The sequence below is a fragment of the Apteryx rowi genome, unplaced genomic scaffold (genome assembly GCF_003343035.1).
Source record: "Apteryx rowi isolate R43461 unplaced genomic scaffold, aptRow1 scaffold_907, whole genome shotgun sequence".
NCBI lineage: Eukaryota > Metazoa > Chordata > Aves > Apterygiformes > Apterygidae > Apteryx > Apteryx rowi.
This window is the reverse complement of record NW_020451213.1, coordinates 109,611-134,663: the sequence shown is the minus strand read 5'-3', so window position 1 is coordinate 134,663 and position 25,053 is coordinate 109,611. Positions and strand designations below refer to the sequence as shown.

Below are 25,053 nucleotides of genomic sequence, written 5' to 3'. Positions count from 1 at the left end.
TTCGTTCTTGCTTCTGCCCTCCTGCTCGGCCTTCTTTCTTGCATCTCCTCTTTCTAGGTGCAGCTCTGTCATTTTAATGCTTGCACAGAACAACCTCTTGCCAAGCAAGTTGACGTACATTAATAGCTAGGAGTGAGGAGGTTTAGAGAAGAGCAGAGAATTTCCTTCATCTGCGTGGAGGAGGAGGAGGAGGGAGCTGTAGGCGGGTATAGGGAAATGGCGAAGCTGTGCCTGTGGCAGGAGGTGGCGAGGGAGCGCTCAGGGGGAAGCCAAGCGGGGGGCCGAGGACACCCCCCCCCCCCCCGCCAGGGGGAAAGCGAGGACAAGGAGGAGGGAAGAGGACTGGGAACCCTGGAAAGAGAGCTCACTTAAATAAGAGCGTAAAGCTGTGGAGAAAATAAGAAAGCTATATATAAAAGAATATGTATGTGGGGTTTCTGTTTTTCTTTTTTTGTTTTCTTTTTTTTTTCTTTTACTGGCTTTCTGGAAAATGGATAATAGATAGTCCTGGCTGGATAGCTGCAAAGTAATTGGATGTTTCTGCCAGCAAATGTGCATTTTTTCCTACACCCAAAGAATACTCTTTTTTTTACTGTGGCTTTTTTATTTTAAGGGTCAAATTTTGATCTTTCCAGGAAGTTTACCAGAGTAAGAATACAAATAAAAATTCAATCAGGGCCACTGGATTTATCCCATTTCACTCCCTAGCTGGCAAAATTAAAACAAAGAAACAAACAGAGCAGTGGATAGCAGACAGCTGCTTTTAAATGTCATTTACATTGCTAGTGTGTGCTGGAAATTTGGATCCCTGTAATCGGCAGTGCTGCCTGTTCCTCCTTCCTCTGCTGGCTGTTGCCCCGAGCCAGAGGGGCGAAGGGCCGGCGCTCTCTTGGGTTGTTCCATTCCAGCTGTGWGAACCCACCTTCGCAGTTTCACAAGTGGAAAATAGGCATTGCATTTTACAGGGAGTGTATAGGAGTGGTAACAAGGTGTGAAACACAGTAAAGCGTTTAAAACATTTAAAATAGGTTTCTGAAAGTGATCAAGGGTGGTCCTACAGGCTCCCCTTTTCTTCAGTGTATTACTTGCATCTGTTTTTTTCTCTCGTATTTCCTATTAATAATGTGATAGTCTGCTGGATTAGTCTAATGTGTTAGACCATCAGAGCAGTCCAACTTCAGTAGCCRTTGGTGGCCTAAATCTGAATTTCTGACCTCTTGCCTGCCTGGTGGCCCCTGCTGTTGGCTTTCCCTCCGAGAGGAACAGGCTGGCCCTGTCTCCTGCACGTGGCACTGCCCCCAACCAGCAGCAGCAGCAGCAGAGGCAACGGAGAGTAGTTGTGAGAGGTGGTGCAGCTCTTACTTCAGCTGTGAGATGTTTCCTTCAGGAGAGGATGGAAGCATTCCCCAAGCCATACTTACAGCTGCATACAGCCAGCTGCACCTCAGTGAGCTAAAGGGTAGGTGATATATTAACATTTTTGCAGAATTGTAGGGATTTTGCCTGAGTAAGATCAAATATCTAATGGGGTTTATAGCTGAGGGTATGTTGCACCATAGGTCAAAACTTATTCAGTGTTGTTCTCTAGCTTAATTTTTTAAAATAAAAATCCTTTTTTTTTTTTTTTTTTAACTAACATCATGCCTCCCTTTTAGAATCCGGTCTTTTGTGTTTTTGTTGAATTCTAGAAACATCCAAACATTGTGCAAGTGTGTTGTGGAGGTTCTGGCTTCCAGGTGAGTCTGGTCAGCTGGCTGTTAACCCGCACTGTACAGCGTACTTGTGGCGTGGTGCTTGAGCATGTGTAAAAATGGCACACGAGGTGTAGATGAGTATGAAATGCACATCACTCCATGGAGGGGGATTAATAAGATCTTCAGGAAAAAGGTTAATCTTGAGGTCATTTCCTTCCTATTATTACACTCTTGAATTTTTGCCAAAGAGATGGGTGAAAGGATTTATTTTTGTCTTTGAATTCTTTGAATTTAAATGATGTCTTCAACTACTTTGAATACTGAGAAGTAGAAATCCACTTTATTCCTGCCATTGTTATTCTGTGACATGTCTGGAAAAATTGCTTATGTTTTTGCAATGTCTTAAGTCCTGCATTCCAGTTAACTAATCCTTTGAGCTGCTGCTATGCCTCCAAACATCACATTGAAGGGGAGTGCATGGAGGCGCTCCGATCCCCGAGTTGAAGAGTTAGTGTACACGCAGAAGAAAACAAAACATAGTTTAATTGGGCAGAGGAGGGGGGAGAGATATTCTGACACAGGCCATAAGATAAAATAAAGGCTGTGTATGAAAACGAGAGCAAACTTCCTTGCTTACTTCTCTATTAATTTAAACCTTAATAACAAAATATCTTTTAAGTTTAGCATTTTGACGGGGTTTATAGTGAGGCTTCTCCTTCTGCTCAACTTCTGCAGCTAAAGCAGGAATGAAGCGTTAGAGAAATACAGCTTGTTCCTGAACATCCTATCAACCATAGGTAGAAAAGCAAATAAATGTTCTTGCTGTGTAAATTAATACAGTGCAATAAACGTCAGCAACATGATATATTTGGTGTATAGGAGGTTGTGGTGGACACAAGAAAATACAAGTGGAATCTTTCTTCTTTTTGCTCACCCAGAAAAGGCACTAAGTGGTTGTGTGTGCGTCTACCTTTTGGTTGTACAGAAGCACAAACTGCTACTGTACAGTGAGGAAAATATTTAGCTCCCAGCATTTTTGATCCTGGGTAATAATGTTAGCTCTCTGAATATAGATGTAGACAACATATCTTTCGCTGCTCATATGGAAGGACTGCGTTACCAGAGTGTTCATGTTTGCATATATGCTGGAGTTCAGAATGTCACCCTACAGGTTTCTGGCAGTACTTTCTTTTAAACGTCTTTCTTCTCATGGGCTGAGGCCGGATCTGGCAGCACGCTCCAGTCGGTTCCTGTGGAAGTACCTTCTTTTGGAAGCAAGAGCCCAAACAGCTGTAAGATTCAAGGGAATCTGTTTTATCTTTCACTGCCTCTCACTTTTCTCAATGGAAGATTTATGTCCTATATTTTCCTTACTGTCCAAGTTTGCAAAGTTTTACAGGTAGTAAAGACATCTGTAATGGCTTGCAGTAGGATCTAGGAGCTGTTTAGGCAGCCTTTTAAGACTGTCCAAGAATTTTGTTCCTTAAACTTTTTGGGGAGTTGCTTTGTTGGCCCTCCAGGGAGGGCAGTTTCCAGCCATATAGTCTGCAGCAGTGTTTTAAATTTCTCTTGTGGTAGCCTTCTTCTGGTATTCCTTCTCCTCCTGTTCTTTGAACATACAGTTCCTACAGGTGCTCATGGCAACATAAAATAATACAGTAACTTCCAGTTCTTTGTTAGCAAAAGATCCATGTTAATTTCTTTGACTGGAAGTGTTTTTGGGAAGTCCTCAAGCTGAGTATGAATAAATATTCCCACAAGAGTTATTTTCCTTGCTGCTTTTTGTTGTTGTTGTCTAATTTTTACTGGGAAAAAAAATTTACTTTGGTAGCTCCAACATAGTGCTCCACAAACATACGATTTGACGAAATGTCATGTGCCACGAAAGACTCGATCTGCAGACTGTGGACCAGATTTGAGGCTCTGGGGCAATGCTTGAACCGCACTATGTAAGAAGAGGGGCAGGTGACAAAACTGCCTATAAGTACCCTTTTTGTTCTTCTGATACTCAGGCCACTTGGGTATGATTTAGGTCCATGCCACAAATTGAGGGAATCTTAAGTCAAGTGCCAGCACCCCCCCGGAAGCATCTGAGCAGTCAGAACATGTGGCAAAAAGGCACCTTAGGCTCAGAGCTGAGGGGACATGCCACCCCAAAAGAGGAGAAGCAGGAGCAGCAGCTCTCTGCCGCCTGCTTATCCTCCTGTTCAGAAGAGCCCAGTGGATAATTAGCCCAGYTTAAGGGCAACTTCGTCCCAGCTAAACGACACAAAGCAGTCTGTTCTTCTCCCAGCTACATGGAGGTGCAGGGAAGTCATGCAGGAGGCTGAAAGACTGAGTCAACAAAAGGCAGCGCTTGCAGGGCGCTACTGCTGTGTTCCTTGCTGGGGCTGCCTTGCTGTCATTTCTGAGAATTAAAAATCCTCCTGTTTACTCCAGCCTGCTTCACGTTACAGGGCTGGAGCTTGTTCTGTGGAATTCTCCCATGGAAAAGTCAAGGAAGGAAGTGGAGGGAGGATGGGGCTATTGCATCCTGTACCCTTTGGAGGGGAGTGGCCGCAGTAGCTTAGTTCGAAGGACGTAATACTTTATAAATTTTAACATACGGTGTTTGAACCTAGATAAACCCTTGATTAAAGGAGCAGAGGCAGGCAATTGTGTGTAGCTGATAGAAACTGCCTAAGAGTTTGAGAATATCCTTCGAAAATCCTTCCCTTAAAATGACAAGAGGAAGAGACAGCACAGAAGCTTCTCTTGAAGCGGTGATTATGCAACCGTGTTAACGCAGGGCTAGAGCCCGAAAACTGGAGCTGCACGGCCAGGTTCCAGAGGGCAACTTCTGTAGGAAATACTCTGTGACTGGGAACAGGGGTGCTATTTTCAGGATCTCTCCTGTAAAACAACTAATTTTTCTTGTTCTCCAGTTGGTTAATTGGGCTGAAATGGAGGAATGCAGTTTAGGATCCACAGATACCCCTTGGAATAGCCAGGTAAGGCTAGACCGCGCAGCAGTGTTGATCTGTAATTTCARCGTCGAATTGCATAGTACTAGTGCTATGTTCTGTGAAAAAGGTTTCGGTTCCATTAAAAGGCCTGTGAGCTGTTCACAGACTACTGATACGGGGAGTTATTTGAGTATCACAGAATATAACCCATAGTTATTATTTGGTGCTAGGATGAAGTTGAAAGAAGAGACTACCTGATATGTAGTGTATTTTAAATGGGCTGCTTTAAAGTGATTTAATCTAATAATTGCTTGCTGTGGGCACTCTGCCTTGCAAGTGGTAATTTACTTACTAGCTTTCTAGCAAAGAAGTGAGGCCTTAGGTGGTAAGATTTGTTTTCTCTTTTAAATGTGTCTTGATATAGTTCTTTAATTGCTTTTAAGCATATTTTGGATATAAGGCAGAAATTGAGTTAGTTTATTAGTTCAGTAAACATTGTGCTGCTTCCTTAATGATTGCTCGCAGATTTTTTTTTTAGTATTCGTAGAATTAAAATGATTGCAGGTTAGCAAAGTGAAAATATTGTGCAAAATTTAGTGTTATAAACTTGTGTGCAGTCAGTTGAACAAAATCCACCATTAGTACCCTTTGTCATGTTCTTATTAATTTTACATTTTGGTGACAGTCTGTTTTACTTCTTGGAATCCTTTGCTCACAGTAAAAAGTGGAGTGCACTTACTGGCAGCAGGACTGAGGTTTGGAAGTGATGCAGTAAAATTAATGTAAATTGGGTATCTGTGTTACATTGAAAATGCCGTCTTGGAGATCTCCTTATGGTTGTTCAGAAATATCTTCCAGTGCAGATTAACTACAATTGTGCTACTTTTGAAGACAGAGTAAAAATATTTAACATAGAATGAAACAGAGGATGATCATTCTCAGTAGTACGCTTATGAGAGAAACTTGTGTCCAATCGRTGAACCTCACTCTGAGACAAAACTGTACTTATTAAACAAAAATAATCTTGCTGCCTACCAGCCTTCCAGCTCTCTGACACATACTGTAAGAGAACACCCGACAAGAGAAATAACATGTTTAGAAGGAGGCTTTGTAAGCTTCCCCAGGCAGAGCATAAACACCCCTCTTGGTAATTAGATGTGTMACGCATCACCTTCAGCACCCAAGAATTTATTAAAATTAACCTAAAATGCTAAAGGAGTCAATGTTTTGATAAATTGAACTTAATTTAATTTTTTTTTAAATTAAGAATAAAGAATACAAACACTTAAAAAGATTTTGCCTAAAACACCTTCAGAGTTTAGCAGGTAAATACCAAATGAGGGTAACAGAATTATGCAGGGATGCAGTGTTGCTAGCAATACTGTTGATCTTTTCTGAGCTAAGTTACATGGATTTTTGAAGAGCTGTTAATTAGAAAATCCATATATGGTAGTGAAAGATGAAGATAACTTTTTCTGCAATTAAAACCATTCAGTGACTGAATCTGTTTAGCATCACCTTCCTTCCGAGCTCTACATACAAGCTTCTTTATAAATGCATTGCAGAAAAGAGATCAACATAGAAAAGTTTGAAGCTATTAGATTGCTGTAGTGAACTTATCTTTTTCCTATGCAATAAATGAACCCTGAAGTTTCCATACTAAGAATTCATGGGTTTTATAATTTTTTTTATTTGAAGAAGGTATTTTTCTTTTTAAGCAAAACTAGTCCATGCTATGAGTTGTAATATGTTAGGTCTGTAGTTCTTTTCTCTGTGTTTCATTATCTGTAAAGTTAGGCACTAGGATCTGGCAAGAGTGCTGTCTTTATAAATGATATCCAAGCAACAATGCAGATATTATGTCCCTTATACTGATTCAGATACCAGTATATCACATGCCCTTAATGGTTCAAATTGCAGTAAACAAACCTTGTTGCCTAAAAACCCACACCTTACCTTATGCATAAAAAGTGAGCTAGGTAATGGGTATTTCAAGAAAAATGCTTTTTCGATGATGACGAATGTTGCCTGGGAAGAGTTAAGGGATTTGCTGGGTATTCAGTTCTTGGAGTAAACGTAAGACCAAACAAATCTCTCCCATGGAGCGCACACTGGATTTGAGAYGAGGAGCCCGACTTCCTCGCTTATCGTGTGATGACCTGGGGCATCCTCAGGCTAGGCCAGTAGAGGCTCCGCATGGGACAAATGTGCTTCCACTGCATCTGCTCCGAAGCAATAGCGAGAAGGCTGCATCTGTGTGGAGCAAGTAAGTTTGCTGTTTAAACAGTTAATCTCTGAGACTCCGCAATGTGTTGAGAAGATTTTTTTTACCAATAAGGACTATATGGGATTCCCATATGAGCATACCAGTGTGCTCTTTTGCATTTCAGACTAAATTTTGCTTGAACAATGCAAATCCCTTCTCCATTCAAACTTAGGGTAGCTTAGAGCCTATATTTTAGGGGCTGCTGAATCTGGTAGCCCAATAGAGGCGAGGCTGCTGCAGCTCCCTGTTCCCAGGTCCAGCCAATAGCGAGGCTGAGCATGTATTCCCAGTAGGCACTCAGAAGTGTGTATTATATGTGTACACACAGCTGGCCACACAGATCAACGGAGACRGGAACACTCAGCACTCATGCAAACCCAAACGTCACCAGTGGCCTCATCCTCTTCCCCTCTCTGGTTGATCTGGATGCAGGTCTGTTAGTGGGAAGTATTTACACGTATATACAAAATATGGATCTCTCCAGTAGCTGGCCTTAGACGCTCRGTCTATACAGCAGTTACTCCCTGAATCTTCGCTCTCCGCAGTTGCTGGTGTCTGGGCATAGGAGCCCCCGAGGCCCGCAGCCCCACTCCCGCTGCTGGTACGCAGACCTCCTTGCACACACCAACACATGCACCCACATGCACCGTAGATCCCTCCAATAACTGCCCGTAGACATTCAGTCTGCCCTGACCCCAGGGCCTCGGACTCTCTTGTCTCCAGTTGCCTCCTGCACAGACACACGCACCAACAGGTCTCTCAGTCGACCCCAGACCTTACGGTTTCTCCGGCAATTGGCCCRGACCTCATGGTCCAGTAGCCAACTCCTCTGGTTGTCTCACACACATATTCCTGGCTCCCAAGCCACTTATCYTACCTGCCGTACAGTCCAGCTTGATATTCGCTCGTGATCACACACTCGCGTGTGTACCCGCACTCGCTACAGTCACTGCTTCTACCCACAAACAGGCCGCTGTGATGGCCCGTTSTCCCCTCTCCAGTTTCTGGCACTTAGACCCCCATACACACACACATGCACACAGAATAGGGAGTCCCCTCAACCCAGGAAAATAGTTAGAAATGGAGCTTAATAAGAAGCCAGGACAGATGGCAGCGATCAGGCACAGGGCATGGCCAGACAAGTGTGCTGACCTGCAACCTGTTTACATGTAACTGGCCCCTTTTTATCCCCCAATCCCTCTCTTCCCATGCTTTTTTCCCTCCCAGACCTCCTTGATCCCTCTTTTCCCACCTTTGGTTCCTCCTTTAGACATCCCATAAGTTTTGTACAATCCCCAAATGCCAACATTCCCAGCGTCCCATAATAAGCCCCATACCCCCCATAAGTGGTAACTCTCCTCCATCTGAAAGGTGCTCAGGAGAGCCTGTTTCCCCACTTGCCATGATGGGTGTCACCTCAGCCCACAGGGCTGATGGCTCCCCTCTGACAGGGAAATGCAGAGTCCTGTGCCCAGGGAGGAGTAACCCCACATGCCAGTATAGGGGGTCGGCTGAGGGCCGACTGTCTGGAAAGCTGCTTTGCAGAAAAAGACCTGGTGGGGGGTCCTGGTGGATGAGAAGTTGAATGTGAACCAGTAATGTGCCCTTCTAGCAAAGGCGGCCACCAGCATCCTGAGCTGCATTAGGAAGAGCATTGGCAGCAGGGCGAGGGAGGTGATTCTTCCCCTCTGTTCAGCCCTAATGAGATCTCATCTGGAGTGCTGTGTCCAGTTATGGGCTCCCCAGCACAGGCAAGGCACAGACATACTGGAGCAAGTCCAGTGAAGGGCCATGAAGATGGTTAAGAGATTAGATCTGTTACACAAGAACCATCTGGTTTGAAGTTCTCTCTAAATCTAGCCTTAGGAATTTCTGCCCAAAGAGGATTATAGATTCACTGTGTTCTTGCAAACACAAAGGGTTGGTGCAAGCTTGGCGATGGCTGTGCTGCTGCAGGCGGGACAGGCACGTGAGGCAGACGGAAATTCTGCATGGGCTCTCTGGCAGCTGGTCCACAGCAATGTGCAGAATCAGAAAGTCTGCCATCATGGTTTCAACTTGTTTATTTTTTTATTTAGGTTAAGAGTGCTTTACATGTTCTCTCCAAACCTTTTTGATAGGACCATTTTCCTCCTTCTTTCAGAGCCCTTCAGTGTAGATCTGCAATGCTACTTAATCAGCCAGAGAGACCACAGTAGAGCATTAGTCTTGCTTCTAGCAGTCCTTTTAGCAAGAGAGTGCACAACGGATTACAGTTAATTCTGGGGATTTACTCAGGTAACGGCTTAGCATTTTTCTAGCGTTAAAATAGAGTCATTTTGACTAACATAAAGAAGTATTTCTGTGGCTGCTGCTTGTGGGATCAGATTAAAGATAGGCATTTGAAATAACCTATTAATGTTATTCAAACAAGCTTCTTATGGCTCTTAGGCTTGTATGAGTATAATTTTATTGTATAAACTAATTTTGTAAAAAGGATACCTTCTTCTTTCATTGAACTGTTTATACGCGTATCCAGTACTTTTGTATTGCATTTTGCTTAAGATAGCCTTATAGATTTGACATATGTCAGAGGGAGCTGCATTGCGCTCATAGCTGCATCAGGGCAAAACTGTGGACACTGGTGGAGAACTGCATTGGAGGAACTGACACAGAGGGCACGAGTTGTGGGTATTAGATTACACAGATGCCTTTGGTATCTAACTTATCTTAAAGGAATTGGTAATGATGCTGAAGCCTGAAAGTACAAAAAAATTGAGTTCAGTTCTTAGTACCAGGTTCAGAGATTATTTAGCAGTTAAATAACAAAAACAGTATTACTCAGAACATATTTGCTTTACAGTGGTTTCAAGGAGCACTAATCAGTGCGAAGCTCCACATGGTAATATTTATTACTACCATTCTTCAGTGCAGAACAGCATAAATTTCTGCATTCATTGATTGGCACAGGAGTTGCAGCACTGTAAGATGTAAGTTATTTTCTCTAACATTTTTTGCCTAACGGAATTAGTGAAGATAGAAATCTGACACTGTGGATCTTGCATTGTGTTATTTCCTTCAGAAGCGTAGCTTGAGTTGATGAGACACTAATGCATTATGGCAGTATTTTGTTGCATATTTCATGTTCTGGGAACCGGTATTTATATATATTCTTTGGCCCAGATTCTGGAACAGCAGCCAGTTTCACAAACAGCAATAGTTATTGATGAAAAAAGTGCTAGAACTTAGAACTGAAGTTTCCTAGGGAATATATATGTTTTTTTGGAGAGGAGACAGTGGTGATCCTGACTCACTGCTCTTTGTGCTCTCAAACACTTTTTACACAGATTGTTATTGCTGAGACTATCCCAGCTTAACTTATCACAACTTTTATTGCAGTGTTGATAGGTGAATTTCTGTAATACTGTGTACTTTAATGTTTTTGTGCCGTTTGATTTCTTTTTTAAAACCATTAACTCAACTTTGAAGTCATTTTTCCATATGCATTAATTTTTTTTTTCCTATGTGGATAACTACAAATTCAGCTGTTTCAGAAGAAAATCAAAGCTGTCCAAAAAAAATTCTGTAATTTGAGTAGCTGGTTGCCAGGCAGTGGTCTGTCAGCATCCTTCATCCCTCTGTCTTCACCACCTTTTGTTGCAATGGCAATGTGCCTGGGACCAGAGTGTTAATGATTTGGTGGTCTTCACTGGAAAGCGGACTCTTCCTTGATGAGGAGGATGAAAATCTAGGCACTTCCTTAAATGTTGAGTTTTATTAATTAAGGTGTAAGAAAATATGCTTCTTTCTTGTAACTGCCAGCTCAGAATTTCAGACTTATCTTGTATCTTGTTCATGTAGGGACACTTTCTGAAGCTCACTGATATTTCTGTAAAGGTTCCTGTTGACTTTACTTGGTCATTGATTTAGAAAACAACAAATGCTTGTACCTTCCTTGTTGGAAATATCACTATTAAAGGCATATTTCATTGTTTAAAAGTTTCTTGRTTTGTTGAGTTAGATAATATTCAAAATTTTCTTGTTTATGGTTATAATATATCAAATATCTGTCCTTCTGTTTGGAATTATGAACAGACTTTTCACTAGCTGATTAAATACAGAAATTCAGAAAAGGTAGAGCTAGTTAGAGAAGCTGGATTTGTCACAGGCTGCATCCTTACTTACCTAGACATAGTGAGAACACTGAATAATTTAAAACTATTAGTGTTTCAGATAACTGGGATTTTGCAAAGGTCTGCTTTCTTTTGGTAGCTATGGTTTGCATAGCCAGGTTTGTATTATGGACCAAAAYATGCATCAACACAGATATGTTAGAAGTTAAACTATATCTTGCCATTTCCCAAAGTTCTGTCCATGGAAAATAACCTAATAGTGAGGACTTTGATTAGGAGTGGGGGAGCATATTTGAAAGTTCATCAACATGATGTGGCTCTGCTTTGAGTCTCATTGCAAGCTGCATACAGAGATTTTTGAGGCCTTTGGGATGCTCTAGGGGCTGTACTTTAAGAACTCCTCTTTATACAGTTTTGAAGAAAAGTAGTACATGGATGTGATACAGCTTTGCTGACTCTGGAAATTTTTTTTATTTTAATGAAGAAAAATAAGTGTGCATGGTTTAAACTTTTACCATCTGTGTGCCTGACTTTATGATGTAAGTGGTTTATGTACTATTGTGCTGAGTCCACATGGAAAATTAAGTCTGAGGGTGTTCTGTATATCCTCCAGGATCACAGACTTTAGGAGATGGTTAGGAAACTATTCTGGAGTCATCGTAATGTTGAGTTATTCAAACTACAGCTTACTACAAATTCTTCAAGTTACCCATGCCTTGAGGCACAAAAATCTCAATAAAGATTTCCTTGGCCTCTTTTTGTCTCTCCAAAGATCCCCCAGGTTGTGGATGGGATGCATAATTACATAATAACAATCAAGGAAGGAGTCCAGTGTGTGTCCTGTAATGCTTTGCATATCAGTTTAGTGGGATGTAAATGTATAGACTGCACTAATCACAATTCAGTAGAATATTGTGCATATGCTGAGATAACAGTGAAGCAGAGGAAGAAAAGTTTCTGTATATGTATATATATTTTAAGGTAAAAGTAATAAAGTTGCATTGCTTATTATTCTTTCATAAATAGTCATTCATAAATGGATTTCTAAAATGTAGGTGAAAATTTTGCAGTTTTATTTATGCAGGATTTCCTGCCAAAGTACAAAGAAAGCCTTCTTGGATAGTTAAGAGCTTCATGCACAAAGCCACAGTAGACTAAGTTTTTGGTGGAGTCTTTTTAAGATTGTAGAATGTATTCAAGTATATGTAATAAAAAGAGATTTTTTGTTTATTTATTTTTTTTTAAGAGTAAGTGATATCAAGCATCACTGTGAAGAATTTGGTATTTGGTGGTATTTGAGGTAGCAGTTATATATGTCTACTTAAGAGTCAGCTGCCTAAATGCACATATAAAATATTATTGTGCATACTTCCAAAGAACTTTTTGTATAAAATAAGGTAACCTGGATTCTCGGGAGTCGTTGTAACTAATCTTTGTTTCCCTTCGAACAGCTTCTCACTCTGGTTCTTTTTTGTTCAAAAGTGTTTTGGGTGCCTGAATGTAGGCTGGTAAATAAAGAAAAAACAAGCAAACAAACCTCAAGGCCTGTTTTTGTTACTATTAAGAGTAAAGAGTTAATTATGAGGGGAAAACATTGATATTCAGATACTGTTTGCTTCTCCGTTCTGCTCTTTTGAATGTATTTCACTGAATCGCTCTGTTTTGTCTCTGCCTCATTAATGACAATTCTGCCCTTTGGTGAACCTGTAACCCAGGTTTGCTGATGGGAGGCAATACTGTGCAGGTCAGGAAACGGAGTGTCAGATTTCTTGGTGTGGGCATAAAAATATTCTCTCTAGTTTCTAAAAGGTAGGAATGTCTTAAAACCTAAAGGAAGTCCTGATACCTCCAGTAGCATTTCCGTAGTTCACACCTAGGGAATGAATGCTATATTTCCTTGTCACAGAGCAGGACAGCTATAAATAAATGGTGTGGCAACCTTCTGATGAAAAACTGTTGCGATGGTTTAAGTTGGAATCACTATACATTCCCAATAGCCCCTCTATTGAGTTAGTCAAGTTTTGAAATTTGATATTTCACCTTGGTAGGTCACCTCTTACAGGAAACCATATGTTTACTTTGGCTGCATGCATGTCTGCTCACTCTGTATAAATTGATCTAGCTATAACTATAAAGGAAAAGCCATTTATCATTTGCCAGTTAGTCTGCTTTTTTTGGTTTTGTTTTGTTTTTTTTAATAGACGTCCTTTTTTGTGTCCAGGCCTCTTGAACTGAACAACCCCCCCAAAAGCTTACTATCATAATGCTACTTTACAAAGAAAGATTTTTTTTCTTTTCTCTTTCAGATGAGAACTCTCCAGCTAACTTCTGGGATTCCAAGAATCGGGGAGTGACTGGCACGCAGAAAGGACAAATTGTATGGCGAATTGAACCTGGCCCGTATTTTATGGAATGTGAGTACATATTTATGCAATGGAAGGCAGGCATGTGATTGTATGAAGGCATGCCAACAGGGTGACAATTAATATCCATTTTGTCAAACTCTGAAAAACCAAAGGAATCGATATTCTCTAAGGGACAGTATTTTTTTAATGTCCTTGCCAGACATCATGAAAAAAGGAGTTGAACTTAGATGTACATCTGTAATCTAGGGATGTTCTTAAACAGTGTACTTCAGCTTAAGGGAGGAAGAAATTGCCTTATGCAATGTCATATAGTATACAAGCATTGAAAGATGGACTCCCTTCCCAAGAAGCTCAAAATTTCAACTGGACAAAATGTTAATGATAAATGCACGCAAAGGAAAAGATAATAAGCCAGCAGTGCTAGTGTTTGTTAGTATTAAGGTTAGATTTGTCTTTAGGAAGTGTCAGCTGCCTGTCCAACCACTTCAGGATTTCTCAGCTAAAGTTTTGTTACACTGGAAATTCCACCAGGCAGCTTTGAAACATTGAGAGACTCAGTCTGACTGGAAGGAACAGGCTTCAGATGAACTCCATGAGAAGTATTGGTAGTGAAGCTTCAAATCAGAGTAGCATACCACTCCTTTCATTTATAGAAAGCTAAGCCACTCTGCTGTGTGTGAGCTTGTTGAAAACTCTGATAGGCCTAGCATCAAAGTGGCAATCTGTCCCAAATGAGCTGTGAGCTGCTCTACCACCTGGTTAGCTTCACAGTCATGAATCTTGCTTCATGAATTAGAAACATATATATACTCTGACTCTATTATTACTTCACTGCACTCTGCMACGCTGCTAACTGTAGGTCTTGGCACAAATTCTTCTTCTAATTAACTGATATAACAGCAATATGTGTATTTCAGGAGGTGTTGTGTACCCTTTACTAGAAATAATTATTGAAACTTCATATTTCTAGAACTCATCATTGCATCTTGCCAAGTTATCCTATGCATTACACAGCACATTTTTTTTACAAATGCAGTACAGCAATATAGGAGTGAAAAAAAGCTTTAATAGGATAAAATCAATTTCAGGAGTTTATTACAAGAAAAAATGGCTGAACTGAAGATGAAGATCAAGAAAATAATGAAGGTCAAGAAGATAATTAAGTTTCCTGGTGCCAAAGATAGTGATATGTTAAAGCAGATTAAGGTGTATGTTAGAAGAGTTCCTTGCTGCTTCCTTCTTGCAGATACAGAGGATATCCACGTTGTTGCCAGTGCTGGCAGTTTGCCAGCACCGGCAGGTTGGCCTCCAGCATGTTTGCTTATATCCTTCAGCTGGTTATATGTTGCTCCATAATCTATTGACATGAGGCTCTTCGACAATTTATTTAGTTCATGTGAGAAACCTACGTTAATACTTCAAGAATTAGCAGTTTTAACTTAAAATCAGCGGCAACTGACTTTGCACTTTGTAGCCAACTGCCCTTTGCAACTAGCCCTTATAAAGAGTGCAGCATAGGTGTTCCTCAGTCATGGGCAGCGTTACCAGTTACCAGCTCTGCTGCCATATTAGGAACAAGAGTCAAGCAATTATGCAGCAGCTGAGAACTGTAAAAAGGGATGCTTATGAGCATATGTTGCTGTAGCGCATAGTGTGGCAGATAAATATGTCACCAGTGACATTTGTGTTTCTAGTGAGAGGCCAAAAATCGCACTGAAGCGCTTAACTGAAGTTCTGACCCCCCTTTGTAAAGTGGAAGCCTGCGCAGATCCGTGGCAACGTCTGCTCAGCAAGGCTTCTATTTTTAGCTTACAGGGGGAGGTGTAACGGTGCCGTGACTGCGGGCGCCTGCGCTCCCCCACCCCCTCCTCGCATCACTAAATCCCAGCTTATGCGGTGGGTGGCTGAGCAGTTCAGATACGACTGCTGTGGGGTGGCCTGGGCCGTGCGGCACCAGGCTGGGTGTGGGGAGCGCTGTGCTCTGCGTCTCCCAGCTCATCTTCTGCCTGCCTTTTGCAGACAGGGACGCTGCCCCGGCCTACACCAGCCGCAGTGAAAAACAGAGCCCCCCATTAGCCTCTTTCTCCTGCCATGGCACTGGTACAGTTTGTGCTCTCAGTGCAGCACTGCATGTGGTGCTGCTGTCCTGGCAAGGGAGAGAGGCAAATGGAGAGGCTGATGTCTCCAGGAAGCATGGGCTGGTTGTTACAGTTAAGGTCTCTCTGATGCATTCATCTGCTGTTGTTTTCCAAACATTGGAACAAGCTCTGCAAGTGTAGATTTCTTGTGTTTGGAAATATCATTATCAAGAGTCAGAAGATATCACATGCAGGTCATGGTATTAGGGGATTGTCCTATTTACTCCTCACAGTAGTGACATGCAGGCTCCCTCCTCTACCTATACATGAGGAGAGGAGGGGATGTTAGTCACAGCCTGGAGAAACCTTGAGCCAGCTCTGGCAATGAGAACTGATACATGCCTGTTAACAGTTACGTTAAATAACTATGACAATTGTTTAGGAATTACAGTCAAAAGAAAAATGAAACTGGCCTGAAGTTGTCTGTTGCTTTGGCAAGAAAAGCAGCTGGCCTGAAGAATTTAGTAATGTTGAATAATGAGTTGAGCTCAGTCAACATGCAGATTACCCCAAAGCGTTTGGTTGTATTTTTTTCCCTACCATTGTCAAAGCTTCAGGACGTTGCATATCTTTTCACCAGTAAGGCTATAACAAGGGCAAAGTGTGGAGGACAACAGCATTGCTAACAAACCACATGCAAATGAATCTCATGCAGAAGGAATATTTCTATTTTAATTGCATTGATGTTAGTTCAGTAGGAGTCTGCGGGATTAGGGCATCAGACTCTTGCAATCCTCAATCTGTATCTTTTAAGAAAAGTCTCTTATGCCTTTATTCAGGAACTTATGCTGTTACTCCATGAGCATAATTGTAAACATATTAATAGTTTAATTGAGGTCTATGGAATTTATGCTTAACATTAGACCTTGGTTAAATATTTTTCTGAATTTGGCATTACTATGTATCTGCAGTCTTGTAATGCAATTTTCCAGGCATTCAGTCTGTTCTTCCTAAAACCTCTCCTTGTAGATTTAACATCTCCTATTTCCCAAGCAAGTAACATGTATAAAGGCATAGTTTGCCATCTCCTGCGTTCAGATCAGGCAATCCACAGAAAGAAGGGGAGGGAGGTGCTCATCATATTTGTACTAAAGAGACATCACTTCCCCGCAAAGCACCAAAAACTAGCAAAACAAAGATGATCAAAGAAAACTCTCACTAGCTTTCAACAAAAATCAACACAAAAAATTTCCATAGACTCTACCCTGAGAAGGGAGAATCAAAAGAATCAGCAATGAAGTAACGAGAAATAAACTTAATGTGTTCCAGAAATAGAAGCAACCTCAGAGAGGAGTGGCTGAGGGAAGAGAAAAAGAGTATGCAGAGGGGAAATGAAGTACTTGCACAGTACCAACGCCAGCTCACCATCGCAAGCAGCTGGTGCCCTGAAGCTGTCACCGCTAGACGAAGTGGCTGGCTTTGTGCTGCAGAGGCAGCCACTACGGAGGCAGGTGCTCCTCTTTTCTTTCCCTGGGGAAAGACCAAAAGAGCGATGTAAGCATGAAAAGGAGCTCTGTCATTTTAGAGATTCAACAAAGTGAATACGAGCGTCAATATCTCTGAGATGGTGTTTCATTACTTACATAATAGAGGTGGTTTAAAAACTTTCTGCTTTGAGGCTTGCTGAAATGTGTGGGAAGGAAAACAATGACTCACTAGACAGCTCTGTTAAGTTGTTGGCTGTATGAACTTCAGAAGGATTGTTTAAAAGTGACCACAGCTCCCCAAAGAGTTTTCCTACTTCTGTAAAATAAAGGGACAACTTGGAGGAGGAATGTTCTGAGCAACAGTGTGACAGTGCAGCACAGCTTAATGCTTTCATGGATTGTGTTTGGTGTGGTTATCTAGCAATTGGCCTGACATCAGCCTCTTCCTTGAGTACAGCAGGTCCTTCAGCCCCTGACGCGAGAGAGGCTGCAATTGCCCTAGAAGTGATTTAACATGGCAGAGAGTTTCTCTGGGTGTGCCAGCCTGCACTTGGGATGGCGATGGCTCCCTTTGCAGTGTCGTGCTGGAATAGACATGACAATATTCCTTACGGAGGATAGAGGTAGCAGAAAGATGCATTGAAATGATTGGCGGAAAGGGCGGCAGAAGAATATGAAAGGAACCTTGAGTTTTGTGAAGGCTGGTTCATGAAAACAGCAGCCCGTTTAGAAACTGCAGCTTCTAAATCTGCATGGTGACACTTAAGCGGTATGGATGGTCATGGGCCTGTACCTGAGGCCATGCCATGGCCCTGTTTACTTTGTTAGTGTAGGCATAGAGGCCAAGGGCCTCCTTTGAGATGGATTTCATGGTCTGGAACATAAAATCATATTGATTTGTATTTATCAGCTATATTCTTGGTCCTATGAATACTACTTTCAGTATCGACAAGAAAGACCTTCCCCTACTTTACTTGTAGTGTGATATTTTTGCTAGTATTTATAATATTCTATGTCATAGTCATTACTGTAAGCAGAATATAAATATGTTTATTTGCATATATTTTCTTTACTGGTGCTGTGGGTTTACATCTTGAACTGTAATCCATAGTGGCAGCTGTTGGGATTCCTCCAGAGAGTGCCAGTCTTGTCATATCAACCGTTTCCAAGTCACCCTCGGGATGTTTGTGGTTAAATTACTTCCAGTACCACAGTGCAATACTCAGATATAGTAGCTGCACAGACTGTGTCTGTTTTGTACTTAAAATCTCAGTTTTGTGACTTGAATAAACTATGAGATATATTCAGAAAATGTAATAATACATGTTTTTGCATTGTACTAGTATAATGTTACAATTAAAGTTTTATACAGAGTTCTTTATCTTCACTCTGTATTTCCATAAAGTTGTAACTTTGCAAAAACAGTCTACAGTATCGAGACTGAAACTTGCCATACTTTGTACTCAGTGGGCAGATTCCTAGCCCAGCTTTTGTTTCATTTTGTTTAAAAATAACATGAATTTAAAAAAATCAGCTTCATAACTGAATTTGATGTTTTTAGCTTTTAAGGGCTGATCTAGTGAAGAGTTGTTTTATCTGTTAGAGATACAAGCACAGTTCAGTATTTTTAGTGGTTTTGACCAAAATGGTCAATGTTAATGAATATTCTCCCAACATGATTCATTGCTCGTATCTGGTCTTTATATGCTTTAAATGAACCTAAAATTTAAGGAAGACTCAAGTGAAATTCTAAAGGTCATATCTTACTTACGTTGAATTTTTCTATACCTTCTGAGCCTATGTAACACTGTGTAACTTGTGCCCTTATTCTAACTGGGGACTATCTTGCGATTATTGTCCCTAAGCTATTTATGAATACATTCACTGAGTTAGAAATATTTTTGTTATACTTCTGCTATTTATATCTGTTGTCTCTCAACAGCTATTTTTGAGTATCAGAAGTAACTGAGACAGAATCACATCTCTTCTCATTTTTACAATTTGTGGCAAGCCTTGCTGACTTTCTTAAGCACATAATATCCCCGGTATTTTGTCTTAAAAGTTAGATTATAATTAAATGCTTTGCCAAACCGGAATATAATAAGCAATGCTTATGACTGTGAGTAAAATTAAGACTATCTCGTAGTGATAGCAAGGTGAGTATTGGTGGCGGAGACAGGTGGACTCTTAATTTTATGAACAACTGTTTGAGTAATTTCCTTTGAAGCAGGTTAGGTGAAGAGAGACTGCTGGGACTTAAGTTGTCTGTTATTGATACTAGTTCATCCAAGAAGCTCTCTGTAAGTCTCCTTAAGCCACTTTTGAGTTTTTATTATGCCTCCTGTAAAATAAATCCTGTGATACACCTGCTGAGGGAGATGACAAGTACCTGGAGGCAACCTACTCTGGCACTTGCATTCTGCTGTTTTGTTGTTTGCTGTGCTGTTACAAGGAGGATGTAATCACAAAGATAATTGGTTAAAATGATGTAAAGAAATATCTGAATATCTAGCTTGTGTTCCTTAAACTGTCATGATAAGGCAAACATTCAATTGAAATGATGTGCAAGCACTTCTAAAGCACTACAGTTGTCTAGTAAGTGGTTGTGTTCAGCTGAGATAAATGAGGGTTTAACCTGGGGCCTTTTCCCTGGATCACATCTCCCTTTTTAGGTTTATAAAGCCTGAGCAAAACTAACTTAATTTGTTCTAGTGCCAAAGCTTTCTTAAGGTTTGCGAAACATGCTCTCCTATTATTTTTTAGATGGGTCACTCCGTTATCAACTTTTGCTCACTGAATGTTTGAGGGTATATGTTTATATCTGCAGAGAACCATGGATTCAGCCCAAGTAACTTTTTGTGTCCATCTGAAGTGTCCGAGGATATTGGCTGCTGTGCAGCTTCCGTACAGTTCATAGGGAGTGCTGTTCATCTCCCCGAGACTGTTGTAACCCGGCCAGGATCCGACTTGTCTTCTGGAGGTATCTCTGCCCATTGCTTGTAAATGGAGTGTAGGGGGACTCCACCTCTTAATTTAAATGCTTCGTTAACTAGGATGCATCTGGAGCAAACTGTTCTTAAAGGGAAAAAATTTGTTGAACTGAATTATCTGTCTCCTGGAAAAGAATGCGTTCTTCTATAAATACGTTGGTGGTTATGTATTTCAAGTATATTTCTATGCAAAAACAGTTTTTTGTTGGACAAAGATAAAATATGAAAAGCAGGAAACAGATGAAGTGGGGGACTTGGGGGAATTATTCATGTTTTAAAAGCAAGCTATTATTTGGAATAAGCTGATGAGACAAGAGTGCACAGTCCATAGAGAGAAATACAACACTACAATCTCATGCAGAAGTTCTTTTGAAATTCAGATGTCAGTGTTTGAGTCCCAGAAACCCTTTGTTAATTCCAACATTTTTATATAATGGATCTGAGCTGTAAGTCTATGGCTATAAAATGGTAACAGCCATTGGCTTTAGAAAGATGGGATTATGGTGTTATGGAGTGTTAAGATTGATTAGTTAACATAGCCTTTTTTATATGGCTCTGTGTGATAAGTTTTAAAGAATCATAGATACCCAAATYTCATTTTGTCCTATTTTTAAATGAAGAGAAAATGTCTGCTGGCTATAAAATTTTCTTACAGACTATGTGATGTCTGGAGGAATGTCCCTGAGAATGGAACGGATGTGGGGCTCTCTATGGGGCCYTATAGGTAGTAACTGAGATGTGTTTTTATCAGGAGAGCCACAGCTATCAATTGTCAATGCATCTGGAGCACAGGAATCCATCAGATATCAAGCACAAATATTCTAATCACAGTTTCTCTGATAACAGAAGGCAAGAAATGCCAAAGAGCCAGATCCGCAGTACTGTGAGTTGACAGGGGGCTCCACTGAGATTGCTTTCATTGTTAAGTATTAATTGTAGTTTCTACCATTATTAGTTATGGAAAAAATTTACACTAGCTGTTTTTGGTCCCATGAAGGAATTGTATTCTTGCTATATGCAAGGTCCAATCTTGTAAACCCATATTCACTTTGGTGATGTCTGTATGCATGTGCCCTATTGCCCACTTTTCAACTTCATGCCACATTTCAAGCCCTGCTTCTTTTGTGTCAATCCCATCAACTCATTGCAAACGACAGTTCTGCAGTTCATGTGTGTAGGGCTGTGCAAGGCCCAAGCCGAATCAACACTACTTCTATCGGGAAGTGGGGGAAAAGGTCTCCATATGTCATATTTCTAAGTGCTCGGCTGGCTTTTTCTAACCACTTCAAGCAATTAGTCCTGAAGAGTTCTGGGTGTTTTTGTGTTTTTGTGTGTGGGGGGGGGGGTTGTTTGTTTTGTTTGTTTTTTTTTACTCGGTTAATATGAAATGCCTCTTTCAATCTATTTCTTGCATTGAACATTGTGTTCTTCCATCACTAGCCACACACAGTTATTAGAGAGTGCTATGTGCTTGTAGAAGTCATTATGAGAGAGACATCTGAGGATCAAAAGCTCCTAGCTTTGCATTTCAGCCTTTAGGGGAGCATACATGCCACTGTAATGAGAATGGGTAAAAAAATTGCTGTCCGTAATCAAAGACATTATGGTAGTGCATAGATGGACTTTCCATTGCTAGGGTCTTTTCTGAAGAGATACATTTTGAGAAATTAGTCATTGTCGGCAGACTGAAAAACAGCAGCTCCAGAAACCCTCTGAAATCAAAGAGTGGGTCTTTAATTTGTAAAGCTGACCAACACAGTTGGAAAGAAGAAGGCTTGGTGAAATAGTTTGTCATCTTACTATCCTCTCACATAGTTGTAATATGTTCACAATATGCAATTAAGACTCAAGACTTAATCCTGGTTACTTGATATATTCATTTTAYGCAATATGAAGAGCCAGGCACTTGTGAAAGTTGGCAGGACTTACCCCAAGCTCTGGAACTCCAATTTTATGTGAGCTGGAAATACTTATGTGCCCATTCAGCTGTAGACATTGTTGATCAGTCAACAGAATTCCTCAGTTTAGGAAGAACTTGCAGGTTCTGACTCAAAATTGTTACACATATCTAATAAACTTTTGTAGGTGATTAGAAATCCTGTTTGTATTTTGAATTTTACTTTAAAGCTTGTGGTAAATAGAGCAGGTTAGATAAGTCATATTTTGACTGTGCGTATAAACTCAGCTGTAAGTCAGAAGAAGTGAGATCAGCAGCTGTCTACTGGGTAAGTCCCTGGTGGCACTGTAAGCCAGATGCTTTCCTTTGAAGGACTGTTCTGAGATGCTTTCTCTTTGTTCTCGGGGGAAGATAGTAAATGAATGTTGAACTGTAACTGCAGCACATTAAAAGAATTATTTTTGGCTGAGCAGGCTTGCAGAATGGATTTTTGATCCTCTCTGAATAGGGATAAGTGGACATTTCATCTTACAGCAATGAAGTACCTCAGCCTTCAAGGAATCATGTTGCCTGTCTCAAAACGTCGTTTGGTACATTSCAGTTTTGTATTTGAGGACTACTGACATACTGTTGAACCAGGTCGGAGGGACTGCACTGCACAGACCTTCATGCACATCTTCTGGTCTGTCTGAACCGGATGCTATAATTTGTGCCTGTCTCTGGCTGTTTCTGTACCCAGAGGTAAACCGTCACCAAACTCTCACAGAAGAGTTATCCCAGCAGAGAAGGAAAACAGAGAGATTGTTCTAGATAGGGCGAATACCACAGAATCAAAGTCAGCCGTAATTATAGCTGTTTAGCCCAGTTGGGAGAACACAGAGAAACAACAGCGGAGGTCAGGATTTATTTAAGCATAATACTCTTTTGTTTGCAGTAAATGCAAGCAGCAAACTAAGCTCTATTCAGTGGGACCAGAAGCAAGGTGAAATGTTCCCCTTTCCCATGTTCCAACATTAAGTGCTTCAAGCTTCCTTCACATATGTATCATGCAACTTCTTCCAAAGTGTGACAGGGATCCTTGTAGCAAATATCTTGGTAAGGCTTTTTCATAACCAATTATAATGAAACAGTAGCAGAAATATTAGCTGGAAAATTAGGTAAGTTACTTTTTCTTAAGCAATAGAAGGTCTCAACACAGGAAGAGGAGGTAACCAGCTGCTTTATGCTTAATTTACTGTTAAGTGTTTCTGGAAACAGATCACTGAATGATGGATCCTACTCATATAGAATGACCTTTCCAAAGTACACTGAACAGCCTATTTACAGCTTTCCACCATGATCGATCATGCTTGGATCTCCACTCCTATCTGAACATCAGAATATCTATAGGGCTAATGTGGAACCCCAACTTTGAGAACTTGAGTTTTGTAATATTTTATCTCATCCTCAAGATATGTCTATTACGACCATCAAGAATATTTTTGGACTGGCATACTAAACACTAGTAGAAGGTTTGACAGGTCACACAAAAGGGGAGATCTTAAAAGTGGGGCTCTGCAGGAGATGGTTGATACAAGATGCAGTGCTTTTAAACATTTTCATCAGTGATCTGGAAATAAATCTAAGATACCTACTGATTTCATCTGTGGGTAGTATGAAATTTAGGGAAATGGAGAAAAACAATGAAAGATCCATGTAGAATGATCTAACAAGATAGGCACAGCCAAATGAAATTAATTTTGATTTGGCTGACTTCAGGATGATAAGGCAGGAAGGCCGTGGCTGCAGAGTGGGTGAGTGTATCCTGCATCTGAACATCAACTTGCTGTGTAACCTGTGGCTGAGACCTCCAGTGAGTAAAGTGGAGAAGGGGCAACAAAGAGCACAGTACTGATCAGAATAGATGGTCTAATGATTTCTTTTCTCCTCAATCTCCTAAGAATTAAGTCAGAGGAAGCACAATTGTCTTGCAGTAAATATGGGTGTATTATAATCCACATAAACATACCCTGAATCTCTGTCCTTATTCCCTGCAAACCTGTGTTTAACTGTGCGTGGAAGGATACTTGGAGCCATTCTGTTCTCTGTGCCCTTTTCTAAGGTTAGGGAAGAAGTGCAAGGCAGGTAGCCTCAGCCACCACTGCGACTCAAGAGCTCGCTGCACTTGGCACATATTCACCAATGCGGGTCTCCCTTCTATCCTGTCTTGGCGAATCACAGTTACTATAGGGGAAAGTAATTTATTTGAGAATTATTACTTTGATATGAAAGAAGCCTGTTTAGATTGCATAAACAGGATGCCTCTCTTTAAGTCATCATGTCAGCATAATGTATGTTAATGCATTCATCTAAACAAGCTACACAGCACTTTCCATTTGAGAAGCAAAGTAATCAGTTGCTTTAACTATTTCATAGAGTATCAAGATGTAGCCTATCTTTAATTCCACCTGTGTTTATAAAGCTGTAGAGAGAGGCCTCAGTTTCCATCTGATTAAATAACTTAAGAATAAAACAAATACATATCGAATTTTTTGATTTCTAACTTCCAAGTCTGTTGAAAAAATAATAATTCACATTCACCCTCTTATGTTGAAATGGACTTGTCTTCGCAGCTCAATATTAATCTCATTTCCTTCCCCTCTGGATCCGTTCAAAACAAAAAAATGGGTTAATAAAAACCATGGTTTGTAAATACTTAGACCTTTCTTACTCATTAGTGACACTGGACATCTTAACTGCARGAACTGGAAAAAATGCACTGCTGGTTTTTTACTGACTCTGAGTAGAAATCTAGTTAAAATAAAAAAAGTGCAGAGGTTACTTGCATTTTAGCTAAAAACTTTATTCACTTTTTTTTGAGAGATAGGCTTCTACAGGTTGAGAGAAAATATATTTCAGTTACAGTTGTGTGCTTTTATAGTGAAGATGTTTCAGTAAACTGTGCTGGTGAAACAGCCCACACATTTGAACAGAAGCAAACTATGACTCGCCATTTGCATGTATTCCCTTCGCTTCTCCCTCTTGCCCAATGTCAGTCACCAAGGATTTCATGCGATTAATGTTTTGTTTTCCAGCTGAAATAAAGATCTGTTTTAAATACTACCATGGTGTTAGTGGGGCCCTCCGAGCTACTACTCCATGTATCACTGTGAAAAACCCTGCTGTGATGGTAAGTTTAGCCTATTTATTTGTTCATTTTATCTATGTAAGAAGATAAT

At 40.6% G+C, this 25,053-nt stretch overlaps 1 protein-coding gene across 1 annotated transcript in view; it reads left to right on the top strand.

The window, feature by feature from the left end:
- Positions 1–25,053, top strand: part of HECW2 (HECT, C2 and WW domain containing E3 ubiquitin protein ligase 2) — a 118,423-nt gene that overhangs the window by 22,858 nt on the left and 70,512 nt on the right. The window contains exons 2-3 of the mRNA XM_026091489.1: positions 13,324–13,431; positions 24,910–25,004. Of these exons, the coding sequence (XP_025947274.1) occupies positions 13,324–13,431; positions 24,910–25,004 (203 nt within the window). The remainder of the gene's footprint in view (positions 1–13,323; positions 13,432–24,909; positions 25,005–25,053) is intronic.